The sequence below is a fragment of the Rhopilema esculentum genome, chromosome 13, assembly GCF_057945365.1.
Source record: "Rhopilema esculentum isolate cy_ngs chromosome 13, ASM5794536v1, whole genome shotgun sequence".
NCBI lineage: Eukaryota > Metazoa > Cnidaria > Scyphozoa > Rhizostomeae > Rhizostomatidae > Rhopilema > Rhopilema esculentum.
Genome location: NC_142827.1, coordinates 995,153 through 1,015,142, shown reverse-complemented (window position 1 = coordinate 1,015,142; position 19,990 = coordinate 995,153). Strand labels below are relative to the sequence as shown.

Genomic DNA, 19,990 nt, shown 5'->3' with positions numbered 1-19,990 from the left:
CATCTTACCTAGTTGAAGGGATATAAAATACAGGGTATAAAATTCCCTCATTCAATACTGTATGTGGTGATGTAAAAAAATTGGATCTTTGAAGTAAAGTTTGTGTGTTCAAAAATAAGCTGATACATGGGGTTAGGACCTAAAGGGGAGGGAGGAAAATGTCTGACATCGTGGCGTGAGGAAATGAGGACAAATGAGGGAAGAAGTTGAAAGGGTTGAGGAAATAAGGAAAAGATGAATGAATGATTTCTGCCCCTTTCAAGGCTTAAGATGTGTGATAAAGATATTGTCGACATTAAAGGGAAAACTCAATAACTGAGTATCTGCGCTACCGTTTAGAAGTGATAAAAATAGAGGGGAGTAACTTAAACAAACAGTTTAGATAGTTAGCTAAACATATTTCATCAAATAAATCATGAAAATTATATTACAATAATATATTTGTTAATAATCTGTGCTAGATAAAATTGACCTAACGTCTGATATCTTAATCTTGTAAAAGTCTATAATAACAATGAGGGGGAAAAAATAGAAAATTCGATTCTGCAGTTCTGCTGGGTGTCTGATGCGACTACACATGAATTCAGCGGACTTTTTATAAATCCAATAGGACAAAAATGTGCATACGACTGAGTCGATATTTGACTTACGACCTGACAAAATGCCGAACATACACTTGGGAAAAATCGGAACCTACATTTTTCTTTAATCGTGGGCCTAATTACGTTACGTTTATATCATAAGAACATAACATAAACATAAAAACATAAAAATAGTATGGGATTTTTAGTACAAAATTGAAATATAATCAAAACCCACATTGGCTTTTAGCTAAGATCGAACTCATATAAAAATGTGTTCAGAGATATAATGGAGACATCGTCCCCAATATATTCTACTGAAAAATTTTAGATGATTTTAGATAATCAGCGATGTGAATGGTTGAGTATGTCTGATATTCACATCAGAAATTTATTCACAAATAACATATTTCTGTTATTTGCAATATTTCTGTTACATATTCTAAATAATATCCAATATTTATAATATAAAATGAAGCACATTTAACACAACGATTGTTTTCATTCTTCCAAAATAAATCATTGCCCTACGCAATTTGTTACTAAGTAAGGTTTTCTGTGCCTAACATCTCTTTTTATCCTGTCTTCAAAAATGTGTCTAGCTTTTTCTCTAAAATATGCAGCCGTTAAACCTTTTATTCATCGTGTTACTTCAAACATTTATTGCTTATCAACAGTTTTATTAACGAATTAACCATCACATTGACAATCAGATTAATACTGAAACTAGGAAAAGAAAAAAGGAGTTTCACGACGAGGAAAATATTCTACAATGCTAGCCAAACTCACTAGGAACTTCAAAGCAATTTCCATTCGTTCTCGATCTATTTTCAATTTATTCTAATAGAAATAGCTGATTTGCCCCCTTTCCCCCAAAACAATGTTAGATTTGCAGCTCAGCCATAACAACTTCAAAATTATAAGCTATGTTCAAATAATGTATTTCGATGGTGAAAAATCCAACATTGTTTTAAAGGGGAGAGATGGAACTGCTAATGTTAATGATAAAAATGCTTTGGGAGTTCCAAGACTTTTAGCAGGCATTGTAGTTACCGTTTCAACAACTGTCTAGCAGGGACATTTCCACAAAAGAAACAAATATAATATACTTAATAAAATCATTTCCTTTTACTTGCTTCCATCGCTTCTTTTACAAAGTCAAACGCACCAGCCTTCTTACCACCACCAATAAAATCAAATCCATTGGCATTAGGTGCATTTGGTCTAATCATACCTTTCGACATTGGATTTACCCCAGGGGAGATTCCGGGTCGCTGCACTATTGGAGACTGGGTACGAGTTGTTGGTCTGATTACAGCGGTGTTGAAAATAACATTGCTACCTTGCAGGCTGTGTCCTTGCAAGGGGATCATACTCGGTGAGATGTTCAGCTGCTGGTATTCCGATGAACTGCCTTGAAAACCCCAATTACTCGATTGTTGAGTCATGATTGAATTTTGGGATGGACTAAAAGTTCTTGATGCAATCTTGTCACTTTCTGTTGTTGAAAAGAGGTCTGTTGAGTCATTCTGTGACAGAAAATCGAAGTTACTTTTATGTGAATCAGCATTAACCTGTCCTAAATTGTTTGCAGCGGCACTAAACGGATCCAGGTCGATTTCTGGCTCTAAATGAGGACGACCAATTGTTGTGTTCCTTTCAACAGGCGTGGCAAAAGGATCGAGGTTTATGTCTATGATGTCTAAGTTAAAGTTAGCTTCAGAGTTTGCAAAGCTTGTAGATTTAGATGTCATACTCTGAGAACTAGAAGAAACATCGCTAGCTTTATTAAGCACACTTGCCTGTCTAGCGAACTGATCAAAATCTAGGAAACCGTGTGAGCTGGGTTCTGACACTGCGACGGAAGTGGTCCCAATAACTTCTTGTGAAATTATTCCAAAAACGTCACTAGGATGAGAATCTTGTGTCATAAGGCTGCTGACTTGTGCCTTTTCCTAAAAAGATGATACAAAGCTTCACTTAGACTTCCAAAACTTCATTTCGTATTCAAGTGGAACAAAGATGATTATCAGCATTGTGAGGTGAACAAGAATCACGTAATTAAATTTGAGAAATGTTGCAAAAACTGACCAGCATCGAAAAACTGACCATGACTATGAGAGTTTGGCAATTGAAGTCATGGATTTAGGAAGGTGCGATCAACATAAATTTGTGCATGAAGACAAGAAGTACCGATTACGTATAAGTTGATATAAATGAAGACAAAATTTTCAATCTGATTTGACTTCTTTGGAAGAAAAGACGGTTTGTCACGATTAAGATCGAGCTTGGTAGCATTCAAAATAGATAAACACGAACACGAGCAAAAAGATTGAGACGGACACGCGTAAATATTACAGACATTGTGGGGCAGCACAATTTTATATTTGTCCAAAGAGTCTTTCTATTTTGAATAAGAAAAACACATCCCCTGAAATATATGTCAAGTCTTTCTTCAAAGTTTTTAAGCAGTATTATGTATATTATATCTTCCCGATTTGTGACATAAAACCATTCCAATTTGGGGATATGACGTTTCAATTGTCTCTTTATGAATATCGTATTTCTAGATATCACAAAGCTAAAGAGATTGTAAATAAACGTGGCTTTATAGAGACATACTTGGATATTAAGATCGCCGATAAGGGACAACAAGTCATCACCGTTGGTTATAACAGCGTCAGCACCATGGACAGCCGATTGCTAGCAAAATAAAATATTCAATTAGTCCTATTTTCTGATATGCTAAAATGAATTTGAAATTTTCCCATGAGAACGCGAGAATCGTTGTGCTCCACCTTTTTCATATGTTGTGTCGTGACATTTTTATCAAACTTAAACAACTCAAGTAAAAAGTAAATGATCACTCACATACACGAAGAAAATATTTCGCTCGCATTTTGATGCTTGCAAACGAGGCGGAATAAGGATATGTGCTGTAGGATGGTCAACATCATCAGAAGATGTTTAACATAAACAAGAAATTTGATTGTACCAATGTTACGTTGATGTCAAAATTATTGATTGCCATCCCTCGCAGTTGGAAGCAACGAAAACACAGGACTACATGAAAAGGCTGGATAACCTAATGCACCTAATGCTGGCTGGATAACCTAATGCTGGATAACGTTCATTTGAAACTTCTGCTAGTTGTTTCTTTTGGATCGCTGCCATATATTTGCTCTCCTCAAGCCTTTTACCTTTACAAACATTATTTTCAACACTCATGGAGCCTTGGTGATCTTCCTCTGTGTTGAGCAATGCCAACCATTCCAACCATGCTGTCTCGCATGCGAGTAAAGATGACCAGCATAAAATGTTACATTAGCATAATATCAATGTGAAAATACTTGTTCTTTACAACAAATGATGTATTCTTAATTAAAGAGGTAATAACTGACACACAAACCTCAGTTGCACTGTCAGGTGAAGTAGTCGTTCCAGCTGGTAGGTCTGAAGAATTTTTGATATATTCAGTTATTGAATTCCGAAATAAAACGCAAAAGCCTTGCATAAATTGAAAAGAGAAAAAAAATGCTAGGCAGAGAGCAAAAAGATGCTAGATACAACATGAAGGCAAAACATTCAAATTTTTGTTATCAATATCTTTGTTTGATTGAAAGACTTGTACACATATTAAAGTAATGCAAAAGCAGCTTGGTAAAATTATTTCTGTCCCAACTGCAATACAAAGTTACTATGGTTTTTTCTTTAGGTTCAATTAAGTATTGCAAAAACTGGAGAATAACCAGATTTTAAAAATAGGACAGGGAAGTACTGTGTGATAGAATACTTGGTGTCCATAATGGGGCAGAAGATATGACGAGGAGGAACAGTATTGCCTCAATACCGGGAATGTAATACGAACATGGGTACCAATATTCGCAGAAACGCGATACAAAGGGTTTTTACCCAAAAGAAACTCCTCAGATTGTTGCAGCTTTCCATCCTCAGTTTGTATATCTTCTTGGTTAGAGAAGATGGATTCTTGACTTTTCAATATTTGGACTAACTGAAAATAAAAAGAAGATTCTTATCGATGGAAACAACGAAAAAGACAAAAATTCAGCTGTTGCTAAAAATTCAGGGGAAACCATTACAATGACAATGACTATCGAGAAGTCTTCGTGCTATGAATATGGCAACCATAAAATTTACAGCCACGCCATGCAAGATGAAAAGATAAGACGAAACAATTGATAAAAAATTGCCAAAGCTAACTTGTAATAAGGTTAAATAGAAATTTCCTGAGTTTAGGTATTCCTTTTCATCAATAAAAACCAATTCACGATAATATCCATTCGCAATTTGAGTTATGCGAATAGACACTTATCAGAATAAGGCCTAACTAACAGAGACACGCGTTAATGGAAGATGCTTGCCCGGGGCATATTGTCCATGATTAAACATTCTAGTGACAACGATGAAGATATAGTACCTCTCTTTATTTCCATTACATTTAGATTCTCTTTACATCCCATCCTTTCTCAATATCTCAGCGCAAATATTAGCTAGCTGTCTACTTGAACAAGCAACATGAAAGTTTGCTAAATTTGGATTTTCGTTAGCTTAAAGCTCTGCCTTATAATGCATTAAATTTAAATAAATTACACGAGATAAATTGGAGATAAAAAATGTTCTACATGGTAGAATGTGCAAGTTATAAAAGTGCGTACAGATATTTCAAATTAAGGAACTCAGGGCTCACCTTTCTGGATTTATTTTTCACAACGGTCTGGGAGGACTGACACAAAGCCTCTAGAGAGCTTGATAAAAGCTCTGCTATAGTTTCACGAGCATTTGAAATAGAGCAGTTTAGAAGACTTTCAATCAGGAACAAAGATTTCTATAAGAAAAAAAGTTTACATAAATTAAATTTAACTCGATAGGTAGTTATAATAATATGCTATGCTATGCAAAAAGTATTTTGGAACAAGTGTAGTAAAATCGATTCTTATTAGGTTAAGACGTTGCTGATGGTGCAAGCAAACCAATGAACAAGTAGCTTGGTCTTAACCAATCAACGTGCAAATAGCTTGGCCTGAACCAATCAACGAACAAGTTGCTTGTTCGAAACCAATAAATTTAAACGTGGTTCGGTCTAAATCTAAGAAATCACAAATTTCACTTTAACGACCGTGCATGCCATTGCAAGCTGTAAGACACACTAATAATTAATAAACAAGCAGTTTAATTAATAGCAGACAATCATAACAGCTCTAGCGCAGAACAATTTGCTCAAAGCTTTGCACCGAAATCTAGTCATTTGTCACAAACAAAGGGCAAAAACATCAAACAATAGTTCTGAGTACAACGGTTGAAACGCAACATATTTGGATGTGACTGACCATAACATTAAATCAATGGGTCACGGCCAGTGTAAGTTTCGATTTGGATCATAAACCGTAAAAAATGCATGCTAGATGTTGATATTTCAAGGCAACACCATTGCCTGCCGAGGTCGTCAGAATCACATTCGCATAATCCGGCTACTTTTACTCACCATTTGGACTCTGTAGTCAGAACTTTGCAATTTTTCATCAATCAATTCGACGATCTTTTCAAAATTCAGCGATTCGCACCTGCATTGGAAACAGAAAATGATAAATTGCTGGATGAAAAAAAAGCAATTAAGTCTTGATAAGCAAGAATGCGGTTTGCGGTTGACAAGGTGTAGAATAATGATGCAGTAGATCACAACTTGCAAAAATGATAGAATTTGGTCTTAAAATGTGCTACACATCAAGGCATGCACAGCGCAGTATATAAGACATCAATGCAAAACCTTCAACAGTCATGAGTAAAGTTTCGATGAATGTAAATTTATACATTTTATACACACGATCAAAATAATAGATATTCCACATTTTCCTCCGGTACAAAACATGTATACAAAAACAAAGCGTTTTACAAGCAAATTTGGCAAAAATAATAAGGGCAACCAAAACTTCATCCCTCCTACAAAGAAAAAGTATTTTGACAAACTCAAACTTACTTCTTTATAAAATCTTGCAATTCTGTTTTCCCAGGGGCGAGGCGAACTCCCCCTGGGGTGGTTACCTTTTCAATCAGTACAGATTCTTGGGACCAATTTTGGCTCGAATACCCATCGTTGTAAGCACTATGATGAGATTTGACAAGTGATCGAAAAGCCAATAAACATACAATATTGAGATGAAGACGAATTGAAATGATATTTCAGAATTCTAAAGAGCTCCATTGAATATACGGTATCGAAGTTTCAAATGCATTGCTGTTATCCTTTTTAGAAGATATACCCGAAGGTGATGTTTCTCATTGAATAAAGAAATTAGAAGACGGACATCACGAAGAATCTGGAGATCTATCAGCAAATGATAGGGGTGAGAAAATTAGACAATGGCAAGTTAGATTACATGTCATATGACGATAAAAACTTTGAAAAAACAAACGGCAATGATAGTGAAATGAGTCTGGACATGAAAAAATGTTCTGTGGATACAGAGTGTAGATAGAATTATAGAGAGGAGAAAGGAAATTCAGAAAATCAGTTCCATCTTTGAGGTAGCCACACAAGGTTATGGAACAAATGTAGTAAATAAGTAACACTGCAGCGCGATGAGAATGAAAAACAAACGCCCCGGTATTCATCAGAGCAAAAGGATGGAAATAATGTTTGATATCGCAAAAGTAAGACTGCAGCAAAGTCGACTTTTAATCAAGAATTCGTCTGATAAATCACCTATTACCAATAAATGCATTTTGATACAATAAATGCAATAGAGGCACAGCGAAATTGAAAAATTGAATTTACATTTCAAGAGGAAATAACAAAATAAAATAACAATAGTCTGGAAAATAACATAAAAATGCACGTTAACATATTCTTAGTCATACTCTTATAAAATAATAGATAGATAAAATAACATATTCTTAGTCACGCTAAAGTCTTTAAAGGACAAGTGACACACTTTTCACCCTATCTTTTCTTTTCATTAACTTATAGATCATCTTTTAGAAGTAAGTTTTTCCTGGCTTAGAACAAAAAATTATAATCAGGGGGCGCAGGGGGCGCGATTTTGCTTTTTATCACGTGACCCTATGACGTACATTGTGATAACTCGGAATTTTCCTGTAATTAATAGAGAGTTTACGAAACACGACGCGACAGGTCCAGAAGAACTGAATTCGTTTAGAAGCGTGTTGTAAACGTTAATATTGCACTGTATACCAGTAGCAACAATAACAAATTATCACAATCTACGTCACGGTGTCACGTGATTCATTTCCCGCCATAATTTGAAAAGGGTTTTTAAGTAGGAAAATGAAATCAGAGAGGAAAAATATTTCAACAACACTCTCATACACTATTTTACTATAAGTTAAAAGAAGAAAAAAATTGGCGCCAAAAGCGTGTCACTTGTCCTTTAAGTTCAACAAAGAAACATAATTCAAGCTAACCCCCCCAGCCCCCCCAGCCCCCCCATATACATCTCTCGTTGATAATGATGAAAATCATAACTTCCTTACCTTTCAGTGTTAGCCATCGAAGACATCCACTTTGCTTCTTCTCTCAGCTCAACAGCAGGAACATTACTGCTATTTAAATTTACTACAATAGAAAAAATGGCTTGAGTGAGTCCACTTACATCTTTCTAAATGGTTTTAAAAGGTAAAAAATATGAAAAAGGTTTTGAAAACAGCAAAACAATTAAGATCTACTTAAGCTTTTCGCCAAGCAATCTTCAGACTATATAACATCTGAACGTAGATCATTCCAGAGATCGTCATATCTAAAATCAAGACATTCGGGCCAAGTGTATTAAACGATCTGTTTCCTCCAATGCTTTCACTTGGCCACAGAAAGGGGAAATCTGCTGGGTTCCAGTTACGCATAGTCTGTGGCAAGTAATGTCATTGAAAATGAAATGTGCTGCGGGTTTATGCTGCAAGCAACAACCACAAAGCAAAAAGAGGTTTTGAATCTGTTTGACAGTTTTACAAAGTTTTGTAGTTAATAAATATCTGATAGACGCAGTAGCATGCTGTGCATTTGTGATATAGCAAATTAATTATTAAGGTTGACAAATTTTTCCTATTTTATTCTGAGTGAAGCATTCTGTTACTATTTGGGATGGTCAGCTCAAAAAGGTGACTAGAAATCTTAACAAAAAACAATAAGGTTGTGCCAATTTGTTGGAAAATCTATGTATATTGCCCTCCTTGTACAAGAAAAATAATTAATTATTGAGAGGTTTATATCTCAAAATGTCTTCCTTATTGTATTTTTATCTTTTAATAGCTACATATTTGGGTTTCGATGATGTTCTGCATTGCTGACAAGAAGTTATGATTTTTCTCAATTGTAAATTTTTGACGATTTCGACACTTTCTCGATTCCCTAAAATTCAAACTTCTCAATGAGTCCCCATGATTTTTTTGCAGATCCCATAGAATAACAACCAGCATCAGGTGTGAATAAAATTTCAACCATCAAAGCAAATTCCATCCTGCAAATCCCAAAACAGGGACCTTTTTTCAAACTTTGGCCTGGAATCATTTCAAGAGTCAATAATTTTCTGAATTAATAATTTCTACCTTCTGACTTGCTCCAAAGTAGCAGTTCACTTTACAAAGATGAACAAAAAAGAAGCTTACTTCATCTAGATTTTCTCAATTCAAATACTGACCCTTAGAAATTTGAATTTTTATGCTTTCAGAAGTAAATTTTAAGCAACTTTAGGCCACCATTATGAGCCAAATACTGAAGTATGATTTTTTGTAATTTTTTTTGATACGGCTCCCCAAAAAATACCAAAATCTTTTAGGGACTACCAAAATCTGATCAAAATTTGCAAAAATTTGGTTTCCACCTCCTAAAATCCCGCATCAGAGCCAAAGCTGGAAACTTTGAGATTAGTGGGTCATTCCATATCTTTGGGATGCTACAAGATATCACGCTGAAATTTAAGGATGTTCCTATCTTGCCTAAATGGACAGTTTCATACAATTTCATGAAAATCTGAGGTGGTGCATGTGGGGCCCTTAGTCCCTTAGTGGCATGGAATGACCCACAAATGAGTCCAAGAGTGATATCTCGTGATATCAAAAAGAATTCACTCTGTCTACATATTAGCATTCTTACGTAGATTGAATCTCAGACTGCCGGATGGAACGACGACCTAGCTCTGTCAATAATCCGAAACACGTCGTCATTATTGTTTCTGGCAAAATCAGTGTCTTCTAGTAAATGTTGCCAAATGACAGAATCACATGTTTTGGTCGATATTCTATATCTGAAAGACCGAGGAGGTTGTTCTTAGGGGGAGAGTTTGCTTCTAATGTTGGAAAGAACATGATGTTTCACCATCTCTTTGGAGTAGTAGGAACGCAATCCTTTTGAGTGGATCCCTTTCATCCATTCTTTCTGAGAACTGTCAGAAGAAAAGCTGAAGTTTGCGCAAAAACTTAGCTTTCTTCAAAGCCATTTTTTATATTTTTCCATTAGTATTTCCGGAGCGCATCCATTTCTAATGTCTCTTTAACGATGTCTGTAATGTCTTTTAAATTTGCATTACGCTGTATTGTTTGAAGTTTATGTATGGGTGTGGTACAGCAAGCTCGTGAAAGGAAATTACGCACCAAGGACTCAAATAGACCAAAAGTCCGAATAAGCGTGCACCCTTAAAAAAAGGCTTAAACTAGCGCTTACGACCGAAAATGCGACTTTGTTCGATAAGTACCTAGGAGCAAGGTCGTCGCTAGCTATTGTGCAAAAGGGGGTGCCCCGATCCCATTTGCCGACAAAGTGAGTGAGCCCTTTGCCGACAAAGTGAGTGAGCCCTTTGCCGACAAAGTGAGTGAGCCCTTTGCCGACAAAGTGAGTGAGCCCTTTGCCGACAAAGTGAGTGAGCCCTTTGCCGACAAAATGGGTGGTTAATTTTCATATGTTAGCTTCAAGATAGTGTTAGGTACAATTTTCACACAAAACGACAGCACTGTCTTTTGAACCGATTCAAGCAATTTAATACCAGTCTGTTTATCGACAGTGATGATGTGGTTAAAGTATCAAACCAGCTTCACGGTTTGTGTTGCTGATCAAATGAAATTTCATCAGAGTTGATCTCACGAGAGATACTGCAGAATTTCATTTCACCAGGGGTTTTACATTTCTTGAATGGTATTATTGACATTTTGGCGTTAAGGGTCATGCTTTCATTCTTGCTTTAGGTCTTCATATGCTGCTCTAGTTTCAGCTTTAGATGCCTTTGGGACTGATAGAGAAGCAGGTAGTATAGCAGAAGTTCATCGGGTCTATTTGCATGAAAAGCTTGTCCTTTGACTCATATGAGCGTAATTAAGTGCTTTTGGTAAGGCCCGTCGTACCTGTCTGGAGTACTATTCTGCGCTGTTCTTTTCTCCCGCCCCCCCTCCTTCGCTTAATTGGGCATTTACGGTATATCATTGGTACGAAACATCAAGACCGATACATTCAAAACAAAAGTAACTATTGTTAACTTGCCTCTTTTTGGCGTGTCTGCATTGCTGCCCAGAAGATTCAGTGTTTGTGACGGCCTCTTTATGAATTTTCTTTCATTATCCTCAAGCCGTTGATATGAACCAGACAAATCTGAATCCCGCTGATGGTAGTTATTAATGGCTTTTGCATTTTCGTTAAAAGCATAAGAAAAGGTATCTTTCACATGCTGTATTGCGTTTCCCAACGCACCACGATCTACAATACAAATAATTTTGGGTTAAGTACGACTAAGATAATAAGCATGTATAGGGCCCCTTTTCCTTAATTACAATGTTGCTAAATTCCAATTAAGTATGCTTGTCATTTGAAATCCGTATTCCTTTTATAAAAGAACAGACATTGTCGAGGACTGGGGTGGGGACAATTATTTAGATCAGTCCTTGGGTGGTCAAACCGTGGGCTTAAAGACTTAGGTGTTTCAATTGCTTCAGGCAAAATTGCAGTTTTCGTAGTATGTCAATTAGAGTTATATAACACCCAAAACAGACATAACTTTTTCGAACTCTTTTTATTCCCTACCGCCGTTGAAAATTTAAATTAACTTGCTTAAGAAACTGTTCTTGAAAAACCTGTCTAATCTTTCATTGGTTTTGAATCAATGGGTCATAAAATATCTTATCAGAAGAAATTCAATTCCAAGATGACCTTCTTGAGCAACGACATTTCACTTCACATGTTGCCGGGTTTTGGAGATTCATTACACATACATATGCATGTTCAAAGACCTTTTGCTGAGAATTTGCCGCTTGCATTTAATTTTGACCCAGAAAACGTCTTTAAAATGAGCCTTTTTCACCAAATATTATTAGATTTTCCTAAAACTTTCATCTTATTTAAAAAACAACGCTTTAAAATACTTGGCTTTGGAAAATATGCCGTACTTACGCCAATTAAATCAAATTAAAGTTACACAAAAGTAAAGATGGAATGCACAGCGAAATGCATTCACATGTCATTACATAGGTTTTCTACTTGCTCGCTTTACAGAAAATGAATGGTCACATCAATGGCGTAACAAATGCACCAAGAACCTTTAAGAATAAAACTGAAACGGGGTCACTATCTGCGGACTGCATTAAGGTCAAATTATGCAGTGTACAGCACGTTGAACAGAATAGCGAGATGTCTACATAATGATCTTGCTTGTTAACTGGGGGAAGCTATGCTATATTCTTTATTAAAGAAATTTAAAAGTTTTTAAAAACAAGGTGAGCTTGAGCGAAGTCTGAAAATCATGGAAATAAAATCATCTTGGCGTCCCTTTTTGATCCAGAGCCCTTAGTTATATAAGTTATAAAATAGAGAACTAAGGAATCCTAAACTGCGTTGCACCACTGGACCACACACACGGTAACACAAGACAGCTTGATAGTAGTCTACTGAGAAACATGAATTAGGTATTGCAAGGGTAGGCGTCATTCTGTACATAAGCGGGGCATTAGATTTTCGACTGCATTCGAAGCAACCACAAAATCTAGCAAACTGAAAATTCAATAAATGAAAATAATCTGACAATTCTACCTTGATTTTCCTGGCTTCGTGATGATGTTATGAAACTAGATGGCATTTGACGAGCACCTAATGAAAATAAAAAGTTCAATTCAAACAAATGTCAACCATGACAAGAATGTGGCTCAAAATTGGTTCAGTTTACCGAAAATAGCAGTGAGACATTACAAATCAAAGGAGCAGAATTAATCGCTAATTTACTAATAAATGACAATCTGCGATAATTCAAGAGTGGAAGAGCAATCGCCATACACGATTTCGGTAAAATATTAAGGTTTTTTCAAGAAAATAGAATACAAGATCTTCCCAACTTTAAAGTAGCCTACCCTTATCCCCAATTCAATATTGACTAGACAAAAGGTAACCTTAGAGAATGAATGGGTGTGGGTAGGAGTTGTTGAGGGGGTCTGTTGTCAAACACTGTAGCAATTTATGCGAGAAAAGAATCCTTTTATGTCGCATAACCACAATAGGAAAACAAATGCTATGGCAATACTGCTTGCGATTGTCAAATATACAAAATTTTGATGGCCTATACAGTGAATCTGGGGGTTAGGATAAGCACACAATAACATGAAGTTGGACAGAAAACAGGACACAATAGTGGAATTGTTTAAAATGCATGCAATATTTGTTTGTTTATGGTCCTTAACACAATAGCTTGCCAGTAAGTACACTGTATTATTAAACACTTTTTATTGCCTTTATGAATATGAGAGGATTAGGCTATCATTTATTTGAAGCACCAAAAATTGGAATTTTTTCGCAATTCGCAGCATAATTATTAGCCAGATACAAACTGTTTAAAGTAGCCAGAAGGCAAGGGGTCCTCAAAGTGGGTCAAACTGATGGAACGAGTTACAATCACCGCATGAGCACTCCTAAACTCTTACACATGTCCCACCCAGTTATTAGACTAAAAAGAAAAATTTAGCTTTTAGTATTTATAATAATGGTTCTGCTTCTCAACACAATCTAGAAAATTTCTAATCAACTTGGGTAATGATCTATTTTTTATTCAAATAAGTGAAAGCTGCACTTTATGATGAATCTGAAAAGCATGTTATTCTTTATTTGCTCTCATGTCACAAACTTTGTCGAGTTTCCAGTGCTATTGAATACTGGATTTTTACTCTATGTATAAAACAAATTTAACTGATCTTCTCCACATCCTTTTGCTTTTAACAGTAATAAAGTCTTATTGCCTCTTTATGTTAATCTCGATCAATTTTCAAGAGAAGAAGCTAAAAGTTGGAGAATAATAAGCTTACCACCATAATTGCTACTTCCAAAACCCTCCATCTTCCTTGTTGGCTGATTGACTAAAAGGAAATGCAAAGTTTGGAGAGCTTTCGTAACCCAAGATGTTATATGTAGAAATGGGGGTGATAATCAAGGCAAAACATAATTGAAAAAGTTTTGAAATGAAAAGAATGAGATGGAATCAATAGATACAAGTGAAATTAAGAGGATAAAAGCAAATATGCACATTTTATTATACATAATAAACACAAAAATTGAAACTTTTTGTAACTTGTTGTCTAGATACAAGCATGAGGGGCAGCCTGAATGATACTGGACAGCAAGGAAATCTAACTTTTGCTCAATGCCCATTTCAGAACAAATTTACTGAAGAAATGGGATACAAAACTATCATATAATTTAACAGCGGTAAAGATAAATTAGCTTTTTGTAAGTCATAAAAGCAAATCATACTACATTCTTTTTATTTCACATGTAAGTCTTCAAGGCAACCTGCAATCTTAAACAGCTTCAAAACTTCTCTTAAGGCAATAATGCAGTCCATATCTGAAAGTACGCAAACTTACTTTGCTGTGACCTTGCATCATTCTGATTCCCATCTGTATCAAATAACAGTTCAAGCAATTCCTACAAAACAAGTTCAAATGTCTTTCAACATTCTTTCAACTTTAAGTAGCATCTATCTGTGTGTACAAAACTAAAAGCACCTCTGCAAAGTTAAACTTATTCAAATAATTTTTCTGGAAAATATTGTTGATTGTATCAAAGAATGAAATTCTTGAATATATAGAAAGACAGACTTTTACAAAAATTCTAAGAACATTCACAGGCTTACGTGGGAAAAATAGAGCAGGCATGCTAACCACCGCATGCCTGAAAACACCCAGGCGTGTGGTGGCGTGTGACATTTTTCGCAAAAATATATGGTTATCATAATGGATTTACGCAGAAATTGCCAACAAAACAAATATGACACCAATGATCTCAATGAAATTTATTTCGCTGAATCCTTAGCATCACTACTTACATTTTTACAAAAAATGTGTTTTTCTAAAGACTTGAGTAAGTTTCTACCCAAGTATAAACTGCATTATTTTAATATATCAGCATGAAAAAGGCACTACAAATGCGGAACAATGTTATCCATATCATAGATAAGCAGTTTTCATCAGCTGCAATAATGAATCCTTAGCAGAGCCTGATGCTTTGGCGTTCACATGGTTCTAATGGCTGTTTTTGCATGTAAATCTGTGCCCTGAGGGCCCTTGGTTAACAAGTATGACAGCTACTTTATGTACATCACTGGCCAGATGCCAATAATCCATAAAGATAATGCATAAAAGATAATAATGGGCCATTTTTCATCAATTTAAATGTCACCAAAGTCTACATTTACAGAAAAGTGAAGCTGAAGAGGGGACTATATGGGGGTAGCAAAATCCACAAATCTGCTAATTTTTATTGCATAGTTGGCAAATCTGCTACTTTCACTTAATTAGCAATCAAAAATAAAAATCTTATACACAACACTTAACGTTCCTTATAAAACTCTGAGACAAAAATGTCTGTTATAGTCTCGGGTGTTTGGATTTGTTCACTGAAATGGCATACAGCCTTGAAAAGGTGTAAACGTTTTCACGAATTTCTTCTCCATTTTTTGCATCATAAAAAGCGCTTGTTTGCCAATGTCTGTTTTGCCGATGAAAATAATTATTCCCCTGAGAAATAATGATAAATTTACACTGGGGAGAAGTAGACCAAATAAACGGTGAAAACTTATAGAAAAGTTTTGTCATATCGAGGAAAATCATGATGAAGGGACAAACAATTCGGTTCGTAATAACGAGAGTTCGTTATAAACGGGATTTGTTGGGTTCGGCAGAATCCAAGGGGCTAGACATATTCTTGTCATACTGGAAAATTAGTTATAGCCAGGTTTCATATTATCGGGATTCCACCGTAGATTTTTCCTATGATTATTTCAAAGTCTTATATTTAATGCGCAGTCCTGACAAGGTGTTAAACATTTTTGAAATGGCATGAAGTAATAGTACCAAGGAAAGATTTACATTTGAACCCGTCTCAAAAACCAACAAAACCAATCATTGATAGAGAATTTCGCTCTCCGAATAGAAGAAGGCATGTGATATTTTGCACTCCTCAAAAGCTGTAGGCGTGCGCCAGGGCGTGCGCCAGGGCATGCGCCTGCTCGTATGATCGCATGCATTTCTGACAAAAGCTTGATCCAGATCTTTACTTTAAACTACTGTACCATAGCTCTCTCTAAACAATCAAAAATGGATTTCATACCCCTGCAGCTTCTCTTACTTTAACATATGGTGCATCACCATGAAGAGGATCAGGAGGCCCACTGAAATCTAAAAGATTACAAACGTGAAAAGCACTTAATAAGATACAAAAAAGCAATTGGGAATTTTTCATTTTGAGATTGATATTTCAGCAAAAAGCAAGCAAAGGAATATATTTTCAAATGTATGTATTCAAATGAACAAGATCTATTTTTTTCTGTATGTTGACTATTCAGACTTCTACATGACTTGTGTACCATGATAGTTATGTTAAGACAGTAGCTGGAATAGATTTTAAAGTTTCAAATCATAGTAATTGACACTTGAAGTCATATATTAAGTGTATCTTGAAATGCAACACATACAAACAACTTTTCTTTCAGGAATAAACGCTCAATCTCTTTTTTTCTGACAAGTCTATCCTCTTACCAAACATGTCTTTTTCTACTTGCATAGCATAATTAACATCACCCATTATAAACAGTTGCTACAAATAGTCAATTTTTTCTCCCTCATCATGAAACACTTTATCTATTCTAAGGACAGAAACATATCATTTTAAATCCACTTATCCTGGCAAGGTGGATGAAAGAAACATAGTCAATGACAGGAAAATGTTGAAAAAAACTTTAAATAAACAAACTTACTTTTAGCCTCCCTGATTCCCTGTGACTGCTTACTCAGGGATTGTTGAAACTCTTTATGACCTTTCCTCACCACTGCTTTCATTATCAACAGCACCTACCATTGAACATAGGCTGAAGTTAAAATTTTATCTTAAACTTGTGTTTCTCCTCAGCACACTGTCTTTGTAAATATACTGTAAAAACCAATAATCTAAAGTCATAGCTACAGAGACTGCCAGAATCCTGTCCTACATGCACACATGCAAGAACGAAAATACAATTATATTACTTTCATTTGAGAGTTGGTAATTAAGCCTCAGTTGTTTCAAATTTAATGAATTATAATTAAATTTCAAACAGTGATATGAGATTCTCAAGACAGAATTTCAAAAGTTTGGAGATCTTAATACTTACATTCAACTGATAATAAACATAAATATCAAATAAATATAGTGTACCTTAAGCTTGACATGAGGAGATGCCTTTTTCAGTCGCTCTGTTAAAAACTCAACCAGAACATCGTTATGTGCCAGTGATTCATATGTTATGTCTTGTTTTCTTTAAGGTTACAAATCAATTTTAACCGTGTATCCAAACAAGCTGCACCAAATAAATGATGAATCATCAAATTTATTACAAAAACTGTGCATAATCCTTTCATGATACAAAATTGAAGATGACTTTGAAAAGCAAACAGATTTGAATCAATATGTTCTGATGCTTTATACTCTGAAGAGTGTCAGATAAAAAGCGTTTAGTAACATGCTTCAAAATGTCTGCTTTTTAAAAAGTTGGCTTATTCCATCATGGCATTAAAAAAACAAACATTTTGAAACATATTTAAGGATATTGCCTGACACTATAGCATACTCTTAGGTATTCATTGTATACTTTTTCGCTTTATACAGTATGATGTCTTATATTCTGAAAAGTGTCAGATGAATAACTGAACATACTAGCAGACACATTGAAACAAATGAAATAAAGCTAAGACTAAAGTATAATGTACAATTACAAGTCATCAACAAGTGAAAAGATACTAGCTATCTCATCATATATGTGCCCAGCTGGAAGTGATGCATCAGCTGATGTTGCTTTCATCAACAATGGAACCTAGGAAGACAATAATATAGGATTACAAACGGGCATGTATTTGACAAGGAAAGTAAGATAATATCAAGGTTTACTCATTTTATTAACAACACAGACACAAATACTGTGGATCAGAATTTGATGTCTTGCTTGCAGTTACAAAACTCTCTTGTGGTCCAGGTTTGAAAACATGTATGATTTTGCCAAAGGGTCACTGTCACCAACTGCACATTACATACCAGTCATAACCAGAAAGCGGAGACATTTGAGCTGTAATGATACCCATTTATATGTTACTATAGTATAACAAACATGACTTCATTGATATTTTGGGTCAGGTGTAAGCACAAGAAGTCCCGCGTAGCTGCGAGCATATGTGAGTTTTCCAGTCTGGACTGGTGACATCCCTTGACCAATTTTATAAGAACACAAATTGTTCTTGTTTGTTGAACACAAGCCTCAAATTGTTCAAAACTGAAGAACAATGAAAAAACAAGCTAAAACTGAGACACCTTGAAACATATAAGTGTATGCTAAAGCTTTTCAATCACTTGTAATAACATAAAACCAAAAAATTGTGCTATTAAGAACATATGCTATACCATAATTTCTTTAAGAATCTGTACAATACTCAACAAAGATTGGTCGGCAGTAAAACATTATCTTTCATCCCAAGGTTACATTTCTGTGTATCTTTCACCCCAGTGGCGTGGTGGCAGGGGGGGCCAGGGGGGCCATGGCCCCCCCTGAATAGGGGCGCAAATGGAGTTAGAGGGCGCCAACATTGTTTGCTTGTAATATTTGGCTAGTAACATCAAAAGTGATCGTACACGGGTAGAACACTTCGCTATAACTTGCTGTGAACAATCTAAAATAACGCGAGATTCTATAATCGAAGCACGTTGCGCTGCCATGACCCAATCAACATTTGTTTCATATGTTTTCGTTTTAACTATGTACGTGGCTTCATGTTTAGCACGCCAACTAACGAAGATTTCATGTATGCCAAAAATGTTTTTATTAGTTCGTACTCGGAACGCCAAAAAAGCCTGAGTGAACGCCACAGATCTTCGGGCCTAAGTACATGAAATGCACCCTGGCAATCAATACAGCAGCTTCTTGTTATTGATGTGAACCAAAGGTCACCCTTTCTTTCTTTTTCCAACGCATGAATCCTCCCTTACCAAATTTTTTAAAAAAAATAAAAAATCCATGTCTTTCTGAGCATCGTTGAACTGTCTATTCTGAGCGGTGTAGTGATTTGTTAAATTTTATTCTGGGAGATACATTTTTAGCCATTCTAGAGGGCTTGATTTCAAAAATTTTCTTCCGCGTCGCACCCAACCATGGTGGGTCCTCCTTTGTCACTAAACTTTGTCAACCCCAGATTCAATTTTGTGGCCGCCACCTCTGTCAGATTCAATGGTGCGATTCAATGCTCGAAACTTTCAAGTTGTTGAAAAAACTACTATTTAATAACTACTAAAGAATAACAAACTTGAACCATGTTTGTATATCATACATCATATATGCGATTACACGCTTATAAGCCAATTCAAAATAGCTTGATATTTTACCGAACCACGATCGAGAAGGTCAAATGTTAGGATAACATAACTTTTCCATACATATTCGCATTTTTAGTCAAACTTTATTTATGAAATTTTGCATTCAAGTTGCAAAAATCGATTTCCCTTCTAGAAACACATGCTTTATATAACCACGATATTCTGTGACGATATATAGATAGGGCGCAAAAATCGACTTGGCCACCCCAGGGAAAACATAGCCACCCCGCCACTGTTTCACCCTAAGGTAACTTTCACTCTTATATTTCAGATTTGAAAATTAAGAGCAGCCACCTGAACTTCCAACCTAAAGTGTTGCCAAACGTGACCACGTCTTACCTTGTTGACAAACGTGACCTTGGACATTAATCCAGAAATTGACATCTTGAATTTCTTCGCCGGTTGCTAATCGGTCTAATTAGAACTTTTTGTCTTCAAACTGCCCGTGGTTCCATATTCAGAATTTCTGTGAATTACAGCACCAAGTTCCGTTTACTGAAACCTCGTCGCGAAACCGAGGCAT

At 35.7% G+C, this 19,990-nt stretch overlaps 1 protein-coding gene across 2 annotated transcripts; it reads right to left on the bottom strand.

The window, feature by feature from the left end:
* Nucleotides 1-377: 377 nt before the first annotated feature.
* On the bottom strand, nt 378-19,984 carry LOC135691657 (AP-4 complex accessory subunit tepsin). Of its 2 annotated transcripts, XM_065209591.2 has the most exons (18): nt 19,807-19,984; nt 17,848-17,920; nt 17,266-17,357; nt 16,829-16,922; nt 16,183-16,250; nt 14,439-14,499; nt 13,881-13,931; nt 12,622-12,678; nt 11,083-11,295; nt 8,091-8,172; nt 6,577-6,702; nt 6,085-6,163; nt 5,290-5,427; nt 4,494-4,593; nt 3,991-4,034; nt 3,204-3,284; nt 2,384-2,536; nt 378-2,110 (listed from the first exon to the last, which is right to left on the bottom strand). In XM_065209591.2, the coding sequence occupies exons 1-18, from the start codon at nt 19,849-19,851 to the stop codon at nt 1,700-1,702; spliced, it is 1,968 nt and encodes a 655-aa protein (XP_065065663.1). In that variant the 5' UTR covers nt 19,852-19,984; the 3' UTR covers nt 378-1,699. The 2 variants fall into 2 exon arrangements, with proteins under 2 accessions (XP_065065663.1, XP_065065662.1); XM_065209590.2 differs by having other exon boundaries at nt 378-2,536; nt 19,807-19,982.
* Nucleotides 19,985-19,990: the final 6 nt, after the last annotated feature.